At 47.2% G+C, this 15,228-nt stretch overlaps 1 protein-coding gene across 1 annotated transcript; it reads right to left on the bottom strand.

Moving 5' to 3' along the window:
• Positions 1 to 3,244: 3,244 nt before the first annotated feature.
• Positions 3,245 to 3,730, bottom strand: GNG8 (G protein subunit gamma 8; the record flags this gene model as incomplete). Its single annotated transcript, XM_081334550.1, has 2 exons — positions 3,245 to 3,406; positions 3,647 to 3,730. The coding sequence occupies 2 exons, from the start codon at positions 3,728 to 3,730 to the stop codon at positions 3,278 to 3,280; spliced, it is 213 nt and encodes a 70-aa protein (XP_081190676.1). The 3' UTR covers positions 3,245 to 3,277.
• Positions 3,731 to 15,228: the final 11,498 nt, after the last annotated feature.

Raw genomic sequence — 15,228 nt, 5'->3', positions numbered from 1 at the left:
GCTGGTTGGATTTGTTCCAATCACCAGGAGGCGGTGAGTTCTAGTCCCACCTTAGGGATGAAAGCCGTCTGGGTGACCTTGGGCCAATCACCAGGAGACGGGGAATTCTAGTCCTGTCTTGGTCACAAGAGCCAACTGGGTGCCTTTTGGCCAGCCCCTCCCTCTCAATCCAACCCACCTCACAGGATTGTTGTGGGGAAAATAGAAGTCCCTTTTTTCAGTACTGTCGTAACTTTGAACAGACGCTAAACGAACGATCGTAAGTCAAGGATTACCTATAGTACTTTCCTCTAACCTAAACTGACCTGCGCTGAGCTGAAACGCTCCGGGTCTCTTTGAGGTGAGTTTCGTCACTCGAACTCTTAAGGATTAGGACCCCCAAGATCCTTTTCTTGATAACACACCTCCCCCCCACCCCCGAAAAGTCATCTCATTCCAAGATGGCCATTTCCAACATGCCTTGCCAAAAGGACACACACACACCCTCGGCAGCTGCCAAACAGGTCCTGTGCTGCTGCTCAGTGGACAAAAATAACATTTCCTCCCCCCCCCCCGAATTTTGGCCCATAGGGAGATTTCCGGATGATTTTCTGTGGGGAGGTTCTTCTGCCAAGAAATTACGCCGGGCCGGGCGAGGTGAATCAGAGGGAAGAGCGTGAGAGAGACGGGGGGAGGGGGGGGGCTGTTCCTCTCCTTGCAAGGATGGAGGGGCAGTTGGGGTGGGAGGGGGGACATGAGGAGGAGGCTTGGGACCGAATCCTGAGATAAGGACGATGCCGGGGGCTGCTGCTGCTGAACATCTCCGTGGTGGCCCCAGGAGGGAAGACTTGGAAAGGGGGTTGTGTGTGTTGTCTGGTGCTGAACTAGGGACCCCCCAACTTCCCATTAGCATTTGCACAACACGCGATTCTGTAAGCCTGGCTGTAAGCGTGGCCTGTTGTGGCTCCCTCGTTGTGTCCGAGCACCAGAGCCTGGCCTGGGAGGGAACAGGAGGGGCTGGGGGGGAGCAAGATGCTCCACTCCTCTGGGGCGGGGGGGGGAGGGAAGGAGGGCGTCCCGGTCCAGGGTTGGGACGGCCGAGTATAAGCGGGCAGCCTGACCAGTGGGAAATCTCTGCCCTCCCCCAAGCCTTGTGAGTCACAATCCTTCCCTTTGCCAGAGGGTGCTGAGTCTTCGGATGTGAGGTCAGCCTGGCCAGGAAGAGGTGCCTGGTAGTGTCCCACCTTCAATTTTATATTTTATTTTATTTTATTATTTTATTTTATTTTATTTTATTTTATTTTATTTTATTTTATTATTTTATTTTATTTTATTTTATATTTTATTTTATTTTATTTTATTTTATTTTATTTTATTTTATTTTATTTTATTTATTTTATTTATTTTATTTATTTTATTTTATTTTATTTTATTTTATTATTTTATTTATTTTATTTTATTATTTTATTTTATTTTTTATTATTTTATTTTCTTTTCTTTATTTTCTTTATTTTATTTTATTCTATTTTATTTATTTTGTTTTGTTTTGTTTTATTTTATTTTATTTTATTCTATTCTATTCTATTTTATTATTTTTTATTTTATTTTATTTTATATTTTATTTCATTTCATTTATTTCATTTTATTATGTTATGTGATTTTATTATTTATTTTATTTTGCTTTTGTTTTATTTTACTTTATTTTGTTTATTTTATATTTTATTTTTATTACTTCATTTTCCATTTCTTCAAGTTCTACGGGCGCCCATCTCACCTCAGGGCTCTGCTTTCCACACGGGTACAGGAATCGTGTGATTGTCATTTGTGACCTTCCCAGCTGGGCGATTTGTTTAAGAACAGTGATTTGCATGACGACCGGGGGGGGGGGGGGGCAAAAAAAGGCTCATCAAATTGGGTGCAGCTCCCGTAAAAACCCCCACCTCATTTAGCAACAGAAGTTCCCCCTAATTGTGGTCCTAATTCAAGGACGAGTGATAAGGGACTTTTTTCAGGTCTGTCGTAACTTGGAGTGTTTGCTAACTGAATGGCCATAAGTCAAGAACCTGCAATTACAATATTTTTTTAATGTTTTTAATGCTAAAAAGATGCTTTGCAGAGGCACTAAGTGGAATTCTGCCCCAGATGGCGGCTGCGTTGCCGTCTCCTTCCTCTGTGGTGGTTTATAAATTGGATTTGACTCCGGAAAATTCGTTATATGTTTCTGGCAATTTTCATTTCCAAATCTCTTTGAGTTGAGGCAACGATTTTGTGACGGCAGAAGGTGATTCAGTCATTCCGACACAGCAGAAAGCAGAGCGAAGGCTGAATCAGTAACTCGGAGGCCGGCTATTTCTTGCAGATGCTTCTTAATGAGTTACGGACGAAGATCCGTCGAGGTTTGGGCAAAAAACAAGAGCGAAGAGGTGGAAAGAAGCAACTAAGCTTTTATTAGAGTAAACCAGGACAAAGAAAATTCGTGTGATTGGACAATTGGAGGTTTTCATCTTCCAGACAACTGGATCTCGGTGACGATGAGGACTAGGAGCTTGCTTGCTTTCAGTTAAAGCCAGGCCTGTTCCACTTGTTAAGAGGACGCTGCTTATTCACCTTGGAAGAGACAGTCCAGATATATAAACTGGAGGGAAATAAAAATAAAACCCCCACAAACGTTAGAGAAAGCAGATGAGAAAGGAATGAAACAAAACTCAGAAACTCAGCCTTCCAGGGTTTACATATGAGTATGGGTCGTCCTCAACTTACGACAGTTCATTTAATGACCATTCAAAGTTACGACGTCACTGAAAAAAGGGACTTAGGATCATTTTTCAGATTTACGACCGTTGCAACACCCCCTATAGTCACCAGACTTGCCGTCGCTAAGCAAGACGGTTGTTTAGTGAGTTGCGCCCGCTCTAGGACCTTTTTTTGCCACTGTTGTTAAGCAAAGCACTGCAATTGTTAAGTGAACACTCAGTCATTAAGTGAAACCAGCTTCCCCCATTGACTTTGCTGGTCAGAAGTTCTCAAAAAGGGATTGCATGACCCCGGGACCCTGTGGCCGTTGTAAATCTCGTGACCATGGGGAATGCTGCAACGGTCATAAGTGTGAGGACTGGTCCTCAGTCCCCTTTTTTCCATGATGTCGAATAGTTGCTAAATGAATGAATGGTTAAAAAATTTAGGACTGCCTGGGTGCTCATGCCATCCCCTCCCCATGAAATTCCATTTTTTTCCCTCTGGGGAGGGGCTTCTTACCGAAGGCGGAGGTGAGAGAAATTGGGGAGGGGTGCGTCTTGGCTCACAGCACGATGCAGAAGAGCCGTTTCTCTCGGAAGGGATTCTCGGCCGCTGAGACGGGGGTGACCAGGGGGTCCTCTTTAGCGTGGGCTTCGCAGTATGCCAGGAGATCGGCTGCTGCCTTGGACACCTGCACAGAGAAGGGAGGGGGAAGTGCGACAGGCAGACTTTAGCTGGACTACTGCACCACCTTGCTCCAGGAGCAGCCCTGGGCCTCTGTTCAGTGAGCATGCGATGTTTGGGCCCACTCCTTTGCCTCCCAAAGCCTTTAGCTAGACTACTGCACCACCTTGCTTCAGGAGCTTCAGGTTCACTGAACATCCGATGTTTGGGCCCACTTCCTGGCTCCCAGGGACTAGCACCCCTTTACCTTCATGCGATCGATGTTGACCTCCAGTTTCAGCTGCTCCACCGTCTTGCGAGCCTCTGCAATCTTGGCCATGTTGTTGGACATGTTCTACGCAGGGAGGCACACCTTCGGCCAGCCGGTTGGCACACAGAGACAAGCCGGTTGTGCGTTCGCAGCTACAGCTGGTGGGGAAGCAGTGTCCCACCCCAGATGAGAAGATACTCATGCAAAATACAAATTTTGCATTTACCATCAATGTAGCCCTCGACTTTCAGAATGCACTTATCCACAAGCACACACACAAGCCTGGCCCAGAAAAGTTGCACAGTCCATAATGTGTCTAACTGTCTCACCTGATGACCAGCCTACCCCAATTTTAAAAGCCTCTTTTCAGGAGGAACACAGTTAACTAGACATACCCAGTTCCTGCAAGCATTCTTCCTATATTTTAGTCTCCCATCTCTTAATCATCTCTGTTGCTTTTTTCTGTATTCTTTCTAGGGACGAATTAACCAACGTTTCTTTCCTATGTCCAGCCATCATTCATACCAAAATTAAAGGGAAAATAACAGAACAGAATAACAAAGTTGGAAGGGACCTTGGAGGTCATCTAGTCCAACCCCCTGCTCAGGCAGGTAACCCTATACCATTTCAGACAAATGGTTGTCCGGTCTCTTCTTAAAAACTTCCAGTGTTGGAGCATTCAAAACTTCTGGAGGCAGGTTGTTCCACTGGTTAATTGTTCTCACTGTCAAGAAGTTTCTCCTTAGTTCCAGGTTGCTTCTCTCCTTGATTAGCTTCCATCCGTTGCTTCTTGTCCTGCCTTCGGGTGCTTTGGAGAATAGGTTGACCGCCCCCTTCTTCTTTGTGGGAGCCCCTCAAATATTGGAACACGGCTATCATGTCGCCCCTAATCCTTCTGTTCACTAGACGAGACATACCCATTTTCTGCAACTGTTCTTCATATATTTTCGCCTCCAGCCCCCTAATCATCTTTGTTGACAGTGGGAGACACAAAGCCTGCCCTACTTTCCAAAGGAAAAGGGCAGCAACCCGACCCCCACTGGGCGAAGCCACCATCGGCAGGGGGCAAATGCAGTTAATTAACTCCCCCCCTCTGCTGCCGGTTCTGCTTCTCGAGGTTCAAAGTCACCAGCTAATTGCACAGCCCTCCTGTGTGGGAGACGGGGGGGGGGGGAGGGGGAGCAACTGCAGAAAAAAGCTTAGGACTCAGCCAGAGGTTATTTGGGGATGGGGGACCTGGCACAAGATGTGCCAGGGTAGCAGGGAATCTTGGAATCAGCCCCCCCCCTCTTTTAAAGGCTGCTTTTCTTACAAGATGTGAAGTGTTAATACCGCTTTATAAGGCCTTGGTAAGACCACACTAGGAATATTGCAACCAGTTTTGCTCATCACGATGTAAAAAAAAAAAGATGAGAAGACTCTGAAAAGGGTGCAGAGAAGAGCAACAAGGATGATCAGGGGCCTGGAGGCTAAAACACATGAAGAACGTTTGCAGGTATTGGGGATGTCTAGTCTAACGAAGAGAAGGACGAGGGGGGACATGATAGCCGTGTTCCAATATCTCAGGGGCTGCCCCAAAGAAGAGGGAGTCAAGCTATTCTCCAAAGCACCCGAAGTCAGGACAAGAAGCAACGAATGGGATGGAAACTCATCAAGGAGAGAAGCTACCTAGAACTAAGGAGAAATTTCATAACATTGAGAATAATTAATTAATTAATTAATTAATTAATTAATTAATTAATTGTTAACTAATTAATTCAATGGAACCACCTGCCTCCAGAAGTTTTGGCTGCTCCAACACTGGAGGATTTTAAGAAGAGACTAGACAACTATTTGTCCAGAATGGTTTAGTATCTCCTGCCTGAGCAGGGGGTTGGACTAGATGACCTCCAGGGTGCCTTCCAACTCTGTTATTCTGTTCTATTATTCTGTTAAGAGTTCATTTTGGCCCCAGCAGGCCCCAGTGCCTCTGAGAATATGCAGAGTCCTTTTGAAACCTGCAAGGTGGGTCAAGCCGCTCTCTTCCCCCTCTTCCCAGTTCCTGGGGCCAAACCCCAGATTTGGAATCCAAAATGTTTCTGGCAGTTTGCTCTGTTGTTTTACTCAGTTGCTGGGGGATTCTGGGAAGAGATAGAATTGGGAGTTTGCATCAGGGGTAGGCAAAACCAGCTAGCAGGTGTCCAATGCCAGTTGCCAAGAAAGGAAGACTCTGAGCATATGCAGAGGGCTTTTACTACTTTTGCTGCTTTCCTGGTATCTTTCTGCTGCCCTGCCCTGCCCTGCCAGCTGGGACCCAATCCACTCAGCCTGGCACCTGATGCCAAGGGAGAAGATGGCTCCCTCATCTCTGCTTTGCACAGATAAATATCAGGAAGGGAGCAAGTGATCCCCGGAGATCCTCTCCGTCTGACTTGCTGAAAGAAGGGAGTCAGACCTCAAGAGCAGAGAAATTAGCATTAGAGAGGATACAACTTAGGTTAGAGCGGTTGGCACAAGCAAGAGGCGTTTGATTTAAAACTGAACCATTTTAAAATAACATTTGTAACACTAATATTAATTATTGCAACGTTTTGAGCTTTTATCCTGTTGTTTTTCTTTGTTCTAAGCTACCTAGACATATCTTTAAGCAAGATGGGCAGCACATAATTTCATAATAAATAAAATTATGAGGCAAAGGGCTAAAGAAACTGCGATGATGCAAATGGCTGCATTTTTCCTAATTTTTTCCCCCCTCCTGGGCAGAAATGCAGAAATAAAACCACAAAGGAAGGTCAGACCTGTTTTTCAACAAGGACTAAACTAGGAATGAGTTAAACATTCAAATTTGCTTTCCCCAAAAAGATTTTTATTTTATTTATTTATATATCATATTCGGAGACCGCCCAGCAACTCTGGATAGTGATAAACAAAGGTAAACAAAGCCAGCCGGTTTTAAAAGTTTTAAATTAAATTAATTTTTAATTACAGTGGAAAAGCATCTGGTACTTTACAGTTATTAAGTCCACATTTCCTGTGGGAAGCTGAAGGGCTGCCAATATAATATTTCCTGCAGTACATGAAATTTTGGTGTCCTCTAAGCTGCTGATATTCTGAATATTTCCTTCTTGGCTCGCATTGTTAGCCATAGGTAACTTTCTGTTTACTTTTGACCTCTTACTATCTTTTAGATGAAATTAAGAGAAGAACGTTTCATGAAAACAACGCTGAGTTTCTCGGTGTTATTTCTTCAACTTACAAAAAGCTGCTGGTCTGATTAATATCTCTGTCCTAAAAGAAATCCAGAGGTCACCTTTGTTATCTTTGATGTCTTTTTGGTCACTTCCTTGGTTTGTCTTTTAAGGTGGGATGTCGAAACGGAATAAAGAAACGCTTAAGGAAAAGCATCAGCTTTTTATACCTGTGGATCAAATCTGCTACCCAGAAGAGATGCTACCAGATGCCTTGGGATTTTTGACCCCCCCCAAAACATATCCCTCAAAACCCAGATCCTAAGAAGCAATTAAAACCCTGCCTTTGCTCAAGAGGGGAGAGGGTCCCCGAATCCCCAAACCCCTCCCTCCACCCCACATCCTGGCTTAGAAGGATGCAGCTTTGATGGATGCAGCTGCCTGGTTCATCCATCACTTCTCCAGAATTTGGGGGTACCAAATGCCAGCTCCCCTCGGAGCCCATGCTGTCCAAAGGGGAGGTCTTCTTTCTCCGTTCCCCTCCCCTCCTCTAAATTGAGTGGCCCTGGGTTCAAAGAATAAGAAAGATGAACGCGAGAATCACCCACGGCTCCTACCTGTTGCAGCTTCAGAGAGTGACTGCCTTGGTCTCTGGGTGGTGTGAGCAGCTGGTGAAGGTCCCCGCTGGGGTTTTGCAGACAAAGAAAAGAAGACAGGGACCTGCCGTTGGTGGCTGCCCCCCCCCTCAGTCAGGAGAAGCCGCTTTATACGCAGAGGGGAGGGGGGGCAGAGGATCTAAGGATGGATGCCTGGTTTATGGAAGCATTTAGAGATTTCCAAGTTCAGTGTTTCTCAAGGTTAGCAACTTGAAGATCTGAGGACTTCTACCCCCAGAATTCCCCAGCCAGCATGCTAGTGAACTTTTAAGAGGGGGGAGGATTTCAACTCCCAGAATTCCCCAGCAAGCATGCTAATGAAGTTGAAAAGGGGCGGGGAGAGATTTCAACTCCCAGAATTCCCCAGCCAGTATGGTAGTGAATTTTTAAGATGTGAGGACTTCAACTTCCATGCTAGCTAGGGAATTCTGGAAGGTGAAGTCCGTCCATCTTCAAGTTATTAACTTTGAAACACAAGCATTGGGAGCCAGCAACAGCTAGCGCTAGACTTACAATCATTCATTTAGTGACCATTCAAAATAACAACAGTGCTGAACTAACCGAGTTTAGTAGGAAGTGGGCTTAGGGTCACCAATCGCAAGAGATGGTTTTTATCTTATGCTTTCTTTTTTGTTTTACAAGACAAAGGGCAGGGGATGAAAAGTAGCTCGGGGTATCCCAGGTGGACAAGATTGTTTCAGAATAAAATCCTCGAGAATTTTGTAAAATTCTGCCCGCGATGTTTTTGGGGGGAAATCCTTGGGTGCCGTGCTGAGGTTGGCCACACGGGGGCAGAGCAGGCAAGAAAATCGCCCCGTGCTTCACAGTACTGACAAATATTCTTGGAAATTCCTTCCAGCCCCTGAAATTGGATTCCACTACCAAATTTGGAGAACAGTCAACTTGCTAGACCTGAGTGAGCAAAAGGGAATGTCTAGGGCTCACATGACGTGGTTTGCCTGATTCACATCACCTGGTAATGCAGTGGTTCTCAACTTTGTCAACTTTAAGATATGTGGACTTAATATATATGAAGTCCATATATATATATTTAAAATCATTAGTGTGCCTATTTGGGAATTCTGGGAGTTGAAGTCCATATATGTTAAAGTTCATTAGTGTGCCTACTTGGGAATTCTGGGAGTTGAGGTCCACACATCTTAAAGTTGCTAAAAACGCTCTCTGTTGCACACTGAATCATATTTCTGCACTTACCTAGGTGTGATTTTTTCCTACATTATCAAACCTTCTGTGTTTGAGGTTTTTCCTCATCCAAACTACCCTAGGTCACAGGGTTGTTGTGTTGTTTCCCAAGACCCTGTAAAATCCACAGCAGGTTGCCTGAAATGCCTTGTAAGAAAGCAAAAGATACATGTGACTCATTTTTTTTCCACACGGTCTGATTTTCTCAGACAAAATTCGGTATCAAATGCCAAACAAACTCAATCCTTGCAATGTTTTAACTGTTCGGCACAAATGGTGAAGTGTTGCTCTAGTTCTGATGCCGAATTCGACTTTTCGCATCCTGGATGGGTCTTGAGGTAATTTGTATAGTGACATCACAAAATCCAGGACATAGTCTGACATTCTTCCCCTCATGGTGCAACTGTTGAATGTTAGAATGAATGGACTTCAACTCCCAGAATTCCACACCTCGCATATTTTATGATGTGTGGATTCAACTCCCAGAATTCCCCAGCCAGGATGCTATTGAATATGAGGAGGTGTAGGCTCCAACTTCCAGAATTCTCTGAGCACCGTCTATTGAATTTGAAGATATGAGGACTTCAACTCCTAGAATTCCTTAATCAGCTATCTTTGAACTTGAAAATATCAGGACTTCAACTCCCAGAATTCCTGGGCACCATCTACTGAACTTCTAGGGCAATCATGGCAAACCTATCAGAGACTGAGTGCCCAAACTGCAACCTAAAACCCACTTATGTATCATCGGAAGCCAAATGGGCTTGGCCCACTGGAGGAAAATTCCACTTAGGGTTAGGTCACCATGAACTCATACAGGAAAATGGACATCGCCAACAAACTCGGAGTGCTTGGGTATGGTTAGGAGGGCACTTACCTTTCTAGGCTGCCCTATCTATGTTTCCTGGTAAAATACATGGGAAAATCCCATTGGGGGAAAAATTCCACTTAGGATTAGGATTACCTCACTATGAATTCATAGAGCAAAATGGACATCGCCATTTATTTTTATTTTTTGCACACGTTGGCGGAGGCCGAAAGCGAAAAGATTTTATAAAACCCAGCTGAAGGCCTAGGATTGGGGTGACGACGTGCGTGCCAACAGAGAGGGCTCTGCGTGCCACCTCTGGCACGCGTGCCATAGGTTTGCCACCACGGTTCTAGGGAATAGACTTCAACTCCCAGAATTCCTGGCTGGCGAAGTTGAAGTCCACACAACTTCAAGTTGTTGACATTGCATAATACCAGTTTACAGTATCTTGGAGGTACAAGATTTGACTGCAAGGGAAATGTGTATCGACTCCTGGCAGGAATTGGGCCTCCTCCTTCCCAGACATCCCTTGGATCAGGCCCTCTTGCTCGTTCCCAGTTCTCCTCCACCAAATTCCCAAATATTGAGTCCAACTTACTGTTCTTAAGTGAGACATTTGTTCATTTTGTCCCATTTTACAAACTTGTTTGCCACAATTATTAAGTAAATCCCTGCAGTTGTTAAATTAGCAATCCCGTCGTTAAGCGGATCTGGCTTCTTCCCCCTTGACCTTGCTTGTCAGAAGGTCACAGAAGGGGATCACAGGACACAGGTTCACTGCCACCGTCATAAATGTTCCCAAGTGTCTGAACATAAATCTCCTGACCACGGGGATGATGCAACGGTCGTAAGTGTGAAATGTGGTCCTAAGTCGCTTTTTTCAGCGCCGTTGTAACTTTGAATGGTCACTAAATGATCTTATCCCTGGGTTTTATCTCCGTTTGTCTCTTCCAGACTTTGTGATCTCTCTCCCTCCAACACAGTGGACGGCAGGCAGCAGGTGTCTCTGTGTGTGTCTCCCTGTGTATGTGTGGAGTACTTTTGTAGAGGTGTGCAACTTTTGTGCAAGTTGCATGGGACCCTGATGAGGGTCCAGGTCCTTTGGCCTGCTCTGACGCGTCTGCCTCCAGCTCAGGCCTGCGCCCACCTCTGGCTGCCCTTTCGCCAGCTGCGATAAGGGGGCTGCAGGGGGGCTAAAATTAACTGCAGGGGGGAGAAAATTCCTGGGGCAGCGTCTGGAAGAGATCAGAGCTTTGCCAGACAGCCGGAATGGGGAAGGAGGGCTGTGGAGTCACAAAGGAGAGACCCAAACTCAGCTTTTTGTTGCTGAATAGAAAGAGAGTGATGGCTAAGGGCAGTCTACCTGCAGAATGGGGCCAGTAAGGGAGCCCTACAAGGAAAAGGGGAGCTTAAATCCTTCTCAGCTACCAATCCTGGGGTTTGAGAGTGGGCAAATCCTCAACTTTTTTTTTTTTTAGGAAAAGAGTGCAAAGTTGTGAAAAGTTCATCAAACAGCTGCTGAAAGTGGCTTTGAGAATCCCCACCTTTCAAAGGCGATGCTTGGCTTCACCCAGGAGAAAGGCACTCTGCACATGCTCCCAGCATCCCTGCCATTCCTTCCCAGGGTGGATCGTTCAAAAGCACCCACTGGACGGTTCGGCCTCGTCTTTGCCAGCCCCTTTGAAGCAGGGCTGGGGGTCAGCGCTCAGAAGCCTCCCGCTCCAGAGCACTAGACTGGAGAAAAAAGCCCCCCCCATTCCTCTGGGGTGCCTTCCTTCGGCCCACAAAGTACACCATGAGGACTAGGAACTTAGCCTTCCTTGCTTAAGACTGCTGGCAAGGGGAGGGTGGCTGATTGGCTTCTGCAGCCTTTCCGGAGTGAAGGTTGCTTGACAAGGAAGACCAGGCAGGGGAGAGAAATTAACTCTCCCCCCCAAAAAAATCTGTTCTCCCCATCTTCTTAGCTCTTCGGCTCATCCTCAACTGACTCTCCAGACGATGAAGCTGGTTGGTGCAGTCGCCATAGCAACCCTGCCACCAGCACCTGCCTCCTTCTGCCTGGTGGGTGAGGAAGACAAGCATCTCCTGGCAGGCGGGCGTGGGGGCAGGATATACCAGTCTTCTCTGACCCCCACCCCGCTTCCAAGGCTCAGCTCTTCCAATCCCTCCACTCAGAGCGATGTGACCCAGAGGCGGCATTCTGCATGATGTGAGAACAAGCTGGCAGAAACCGGGATCCGAGGGGTGGGTGGCTTCGTGGCTTACGCAGACTGAGTTTGGGCTCCAGGGTCATTCTGTGCATCCAGAAATGGGTCAGCAGAGTAACCAGGTTAATAGCTTTGTAGGAACGCAGCCTGCATGCAGGCACACAAGAGGCATCACTTCCCACCCACCCATATGAACTTGCCACCGATTTGTTTCTTTGAATGGCCAGTCCTCGGCTTAACGACCACACTGGAGCCCCAAATTTCCATTGCTAAGTGAGACATTTGTTAAGTGAGTTTTGCCCCATTTTGCGACCTTTCTTGTAACCATTGCTAAGGGAATCACCGCAGTAGCATGGTTGTTAAGTGAAACAGGCTTCCCCGTTGACTTAGCAAAAGGTTGCAAAAGGGGATCACATAACCCTGAGACGCTTCAACCGTCATAAGTACGAGTCAGTTGCCAAGCGTCTGAATTTTGATCACATGACCACGGGGATGCTGCAACGGCCTTAAGTGTGAAAAACATTCCTAAGTCACATTTCACGGTGCCGTTGTAACTTCAAACAGTCACTGTATGAACTCTTGTGAGGACCCGCTGCAATTACCAAGAATAAAAAAGACACACACACACACCCCTCAGCTATTGAGCTAAACAGGCTAAATCCATAACAGGCAGACGGTTCTCAAACCTTTGCAAAATTCGAACCGGCGTCCGTCCGTTGGGCGTAACCCAGGTTTGTCCTGAGTGATGTGGGGTAAGTCCTGAGCAAGCTTCCCTGCTGCATCCAGTTTTGCTCCCCATGTTACCAAAAAGATATTAAGACTTTGGGAAAAGTGCAGAGAAGAGCAACTAAGACGATTAAAGGCCTGGAGACAAAAACAGACGAAGAACGGCTGCAACATTTGGGTTTGGCCAGTCTAGAGTAAAAGAAGAAATAGGGGAGACAGGATAGCAGTGTTCCAGTATTTGAGGGCTTGTCACAAAGGGGGTCACGTTATTCTCCAAAGCACCAGAGGGCAGGACGAGAAACAATAGTTGGAAACTGACTAAAGAGAGAAGCAACCTGGAATTAAGGAAAAACTTCCCAACAGCGAGGACAATTAACCAGTGGAACAGCTGGCCACCAGAAGTTCTAGGTGCTTCATCACTGGAGGCTTTTAAGAGAAGACTGGGCAGCCACCTGTCTGAAACGGCATAGGGCCTCCTGCTTGAGCAGGCGGGTGGACTAGAAGACCTCTAAGGTCCCTTCCAGCTCTATTCTGATTGATGGGAGGGTTCAAAGCCAGTCAAGCGTGCTCAGTCCCGTCCAGCAGGCAGGCAGATTCCCCCCCTTGTGAAACTTTTAACAACTCTGTTGTTGCAAAGGAGGGAGGATTTTATGGCTTCGGCTGCGGGCGGGATGGCTTTATATGGCCTTCCCTGCTTCGTGCCTTCTCCTGCCCGCCTCACCCCGCCTTTGCAAGCCCTCCTCATGTTAAGCAGCGGCTGGTTTGGGAGAAGCTGCCTCGGGCCGTAGAGTAAGACAGGAGAAAAGGGGAGGGGGGTCCTTTGTCTCCCATCTGGAAAAGATTAGGAGAGGCCCGTCCGCCTGCCAGGTTCAAGTCAGCAGAGTGGAGAGCCAAAAGCTGGCTGCCGACAAGCCTTCCCGCCCCTCTCCTTTCCTCCAGCTCAGGTTTCCGTCAGTCGCCCCAGCTCGACCTGGGCTGGTGCCGGTTGGGACCCACCAGTCAGGCTGGATGGATGGGGCAAAATCCCGGGAAGAGTGTTCATTGCTGCACCCCCTGCCTGAGTTACTGGTCGGACTTTGGGGTCTTCTTCTTGGTGGCTGGAAAGCAAGGAGGAGAGGATGGAAGAGAAGAGCAGCAGAGGAGGAAGAGGAGGAGGAGGAGGAAAGCAGAATAACTGAAGAGCAGAGCAATAGAGTTGGAAGGGACCTTGGAGGTCTTCTAGTCCAACCCCTGCCCAAGCAATGTCATTCCGGATGAATAGCCGTCCAGTCTCTTCTTAAAAACCTCCGAGGAGGAAGTACCCGTAATTTCTGGAGGCAAGTTGTTCCACTGATCAATTGCTCTTACTGGTTAATTGCAAGGAGGAGGAGGAGGAGGAGGAAGGAGGAGATGATACTGCTAAGCTTGTAAGCCGCCCTGAGTCTTCGGAGAAGGGCGGGATATAAATGGAATTAAAATAAATAAAAAATAAAATAAATAAGACCACCCACCCAAGCCCACCCTTACAATAAATGCAGCAGAACTGCGACTGCTTACAAGGAAAGGGGCAGGAGGAAGAGGCCTCCCAGCCAGCCCCCCCCCCAACTGGAAAGGAGGGGGAGAACATTTGGAGAGCCTGGCTGGCTGCCTTTCCTGGCGCTGGGGCAAACATCTGGGTTCTCATAAGGGCCTCTGTGCCGGCCAGGCTCTTGGAGTTGGAAGCAAAGGGAGCCTGAATGGGATGGGGGGAGGGGAGGGGCTGCGGGCGGGGGGGGGGGAGAGATGGCCCCCAGATAGCCGGATAGAAAGTGCAGCTGAGCCCCTGAGCAGCTCAGGGGGAAAGGATACGAGTTTGTGCCACGACGCACAACTGGGAGCTGAGCGATGGGACAGTTAGGGTGGGTGGGTGGGTGGGAATTGCAACAGGAGACCCAGAGAAATTGGGGCTGGTTTTCTTCCTTTCCAGCTCACCCGCCCAAGGTCGGGGGCGGGGGCAGGGGCTTGACTTAAACAGTTCACTCAGTGGCCATTCAAACTTACAACGGGACTCCCCCCAAAAAGGATTTATGACCGTTTCTCACACTTAACAACCGTTGCGACGTCCCCAAAAGTCCCGTGATCAAAATTCAGACGCTCGGCCCCCGGCTCGTATTTACAACGGTTCCCGGGATGAGGTCATGTGATTCCCCTTGGAGACCTGGTGACCAGCAAGGTCAGTGGGCTTTGAACAACCCTGTTACGCTCACTTAAGAACTGCAGCGATTCACTTAACGATGGTGGCAAGGAAGGTCGTAAAATGGGGTGAAGCTCACTTAAGAAAAGACCCGCTTAGCGACAGAAATTATGGACTCAGTTGTGAGCGTAAGTCGAGGACTACCTGAATTTCACCACCTCCACTGAGTAATCACCCTGGCCACCCACCCCTTTTACTACAGTAGTATTTTCCATTCATCCTTGAGTGGCTTTAGAGTAAACAGATCAAATCCTTTCTTGCTATTTGCTTGAAGGACAGTTGCATTTCTCTCTCTCTCTCTCTCTCTCTCTCTCTCTCTCTCTCTCTCTCTCTCTCTCTCTCTCTCTCTCTCTGTTTAGGCTTTTGGTGCAAAGTCACAAAATCTGCAGCTATCCCAAAAAGTGGTACAGATCAGACACAGAGGAAGCCACTTGTGTTTAGCCAAGTTCAAATTGCCCGGCTAATGGTTGGTAGCCCTTAAATCAGAGCTCTCCAGATTTGGCAACGTTTTAAGACTTGTGGACTTCAACTCCCAGAATTCCTCAGCCCCACAAGTCTTAAAGCGTTGCCAAGTCTGAAGAGCAAATACATCTCAGT

Source organism: Vipera berus (genome assembly GCF_964194415.1).
Source record: "Vipera berus genome assembly, chromosome: 9".
NCBI classification, from domain to species: Eukaryota; Metazoa; Chordata; class Lepidosauria; order Squamata; family Viperidae; genus Vipera; species Vipera berus.
This window is presented reverse-complemented; position numbering and strand designations above follow the sequence as displayed.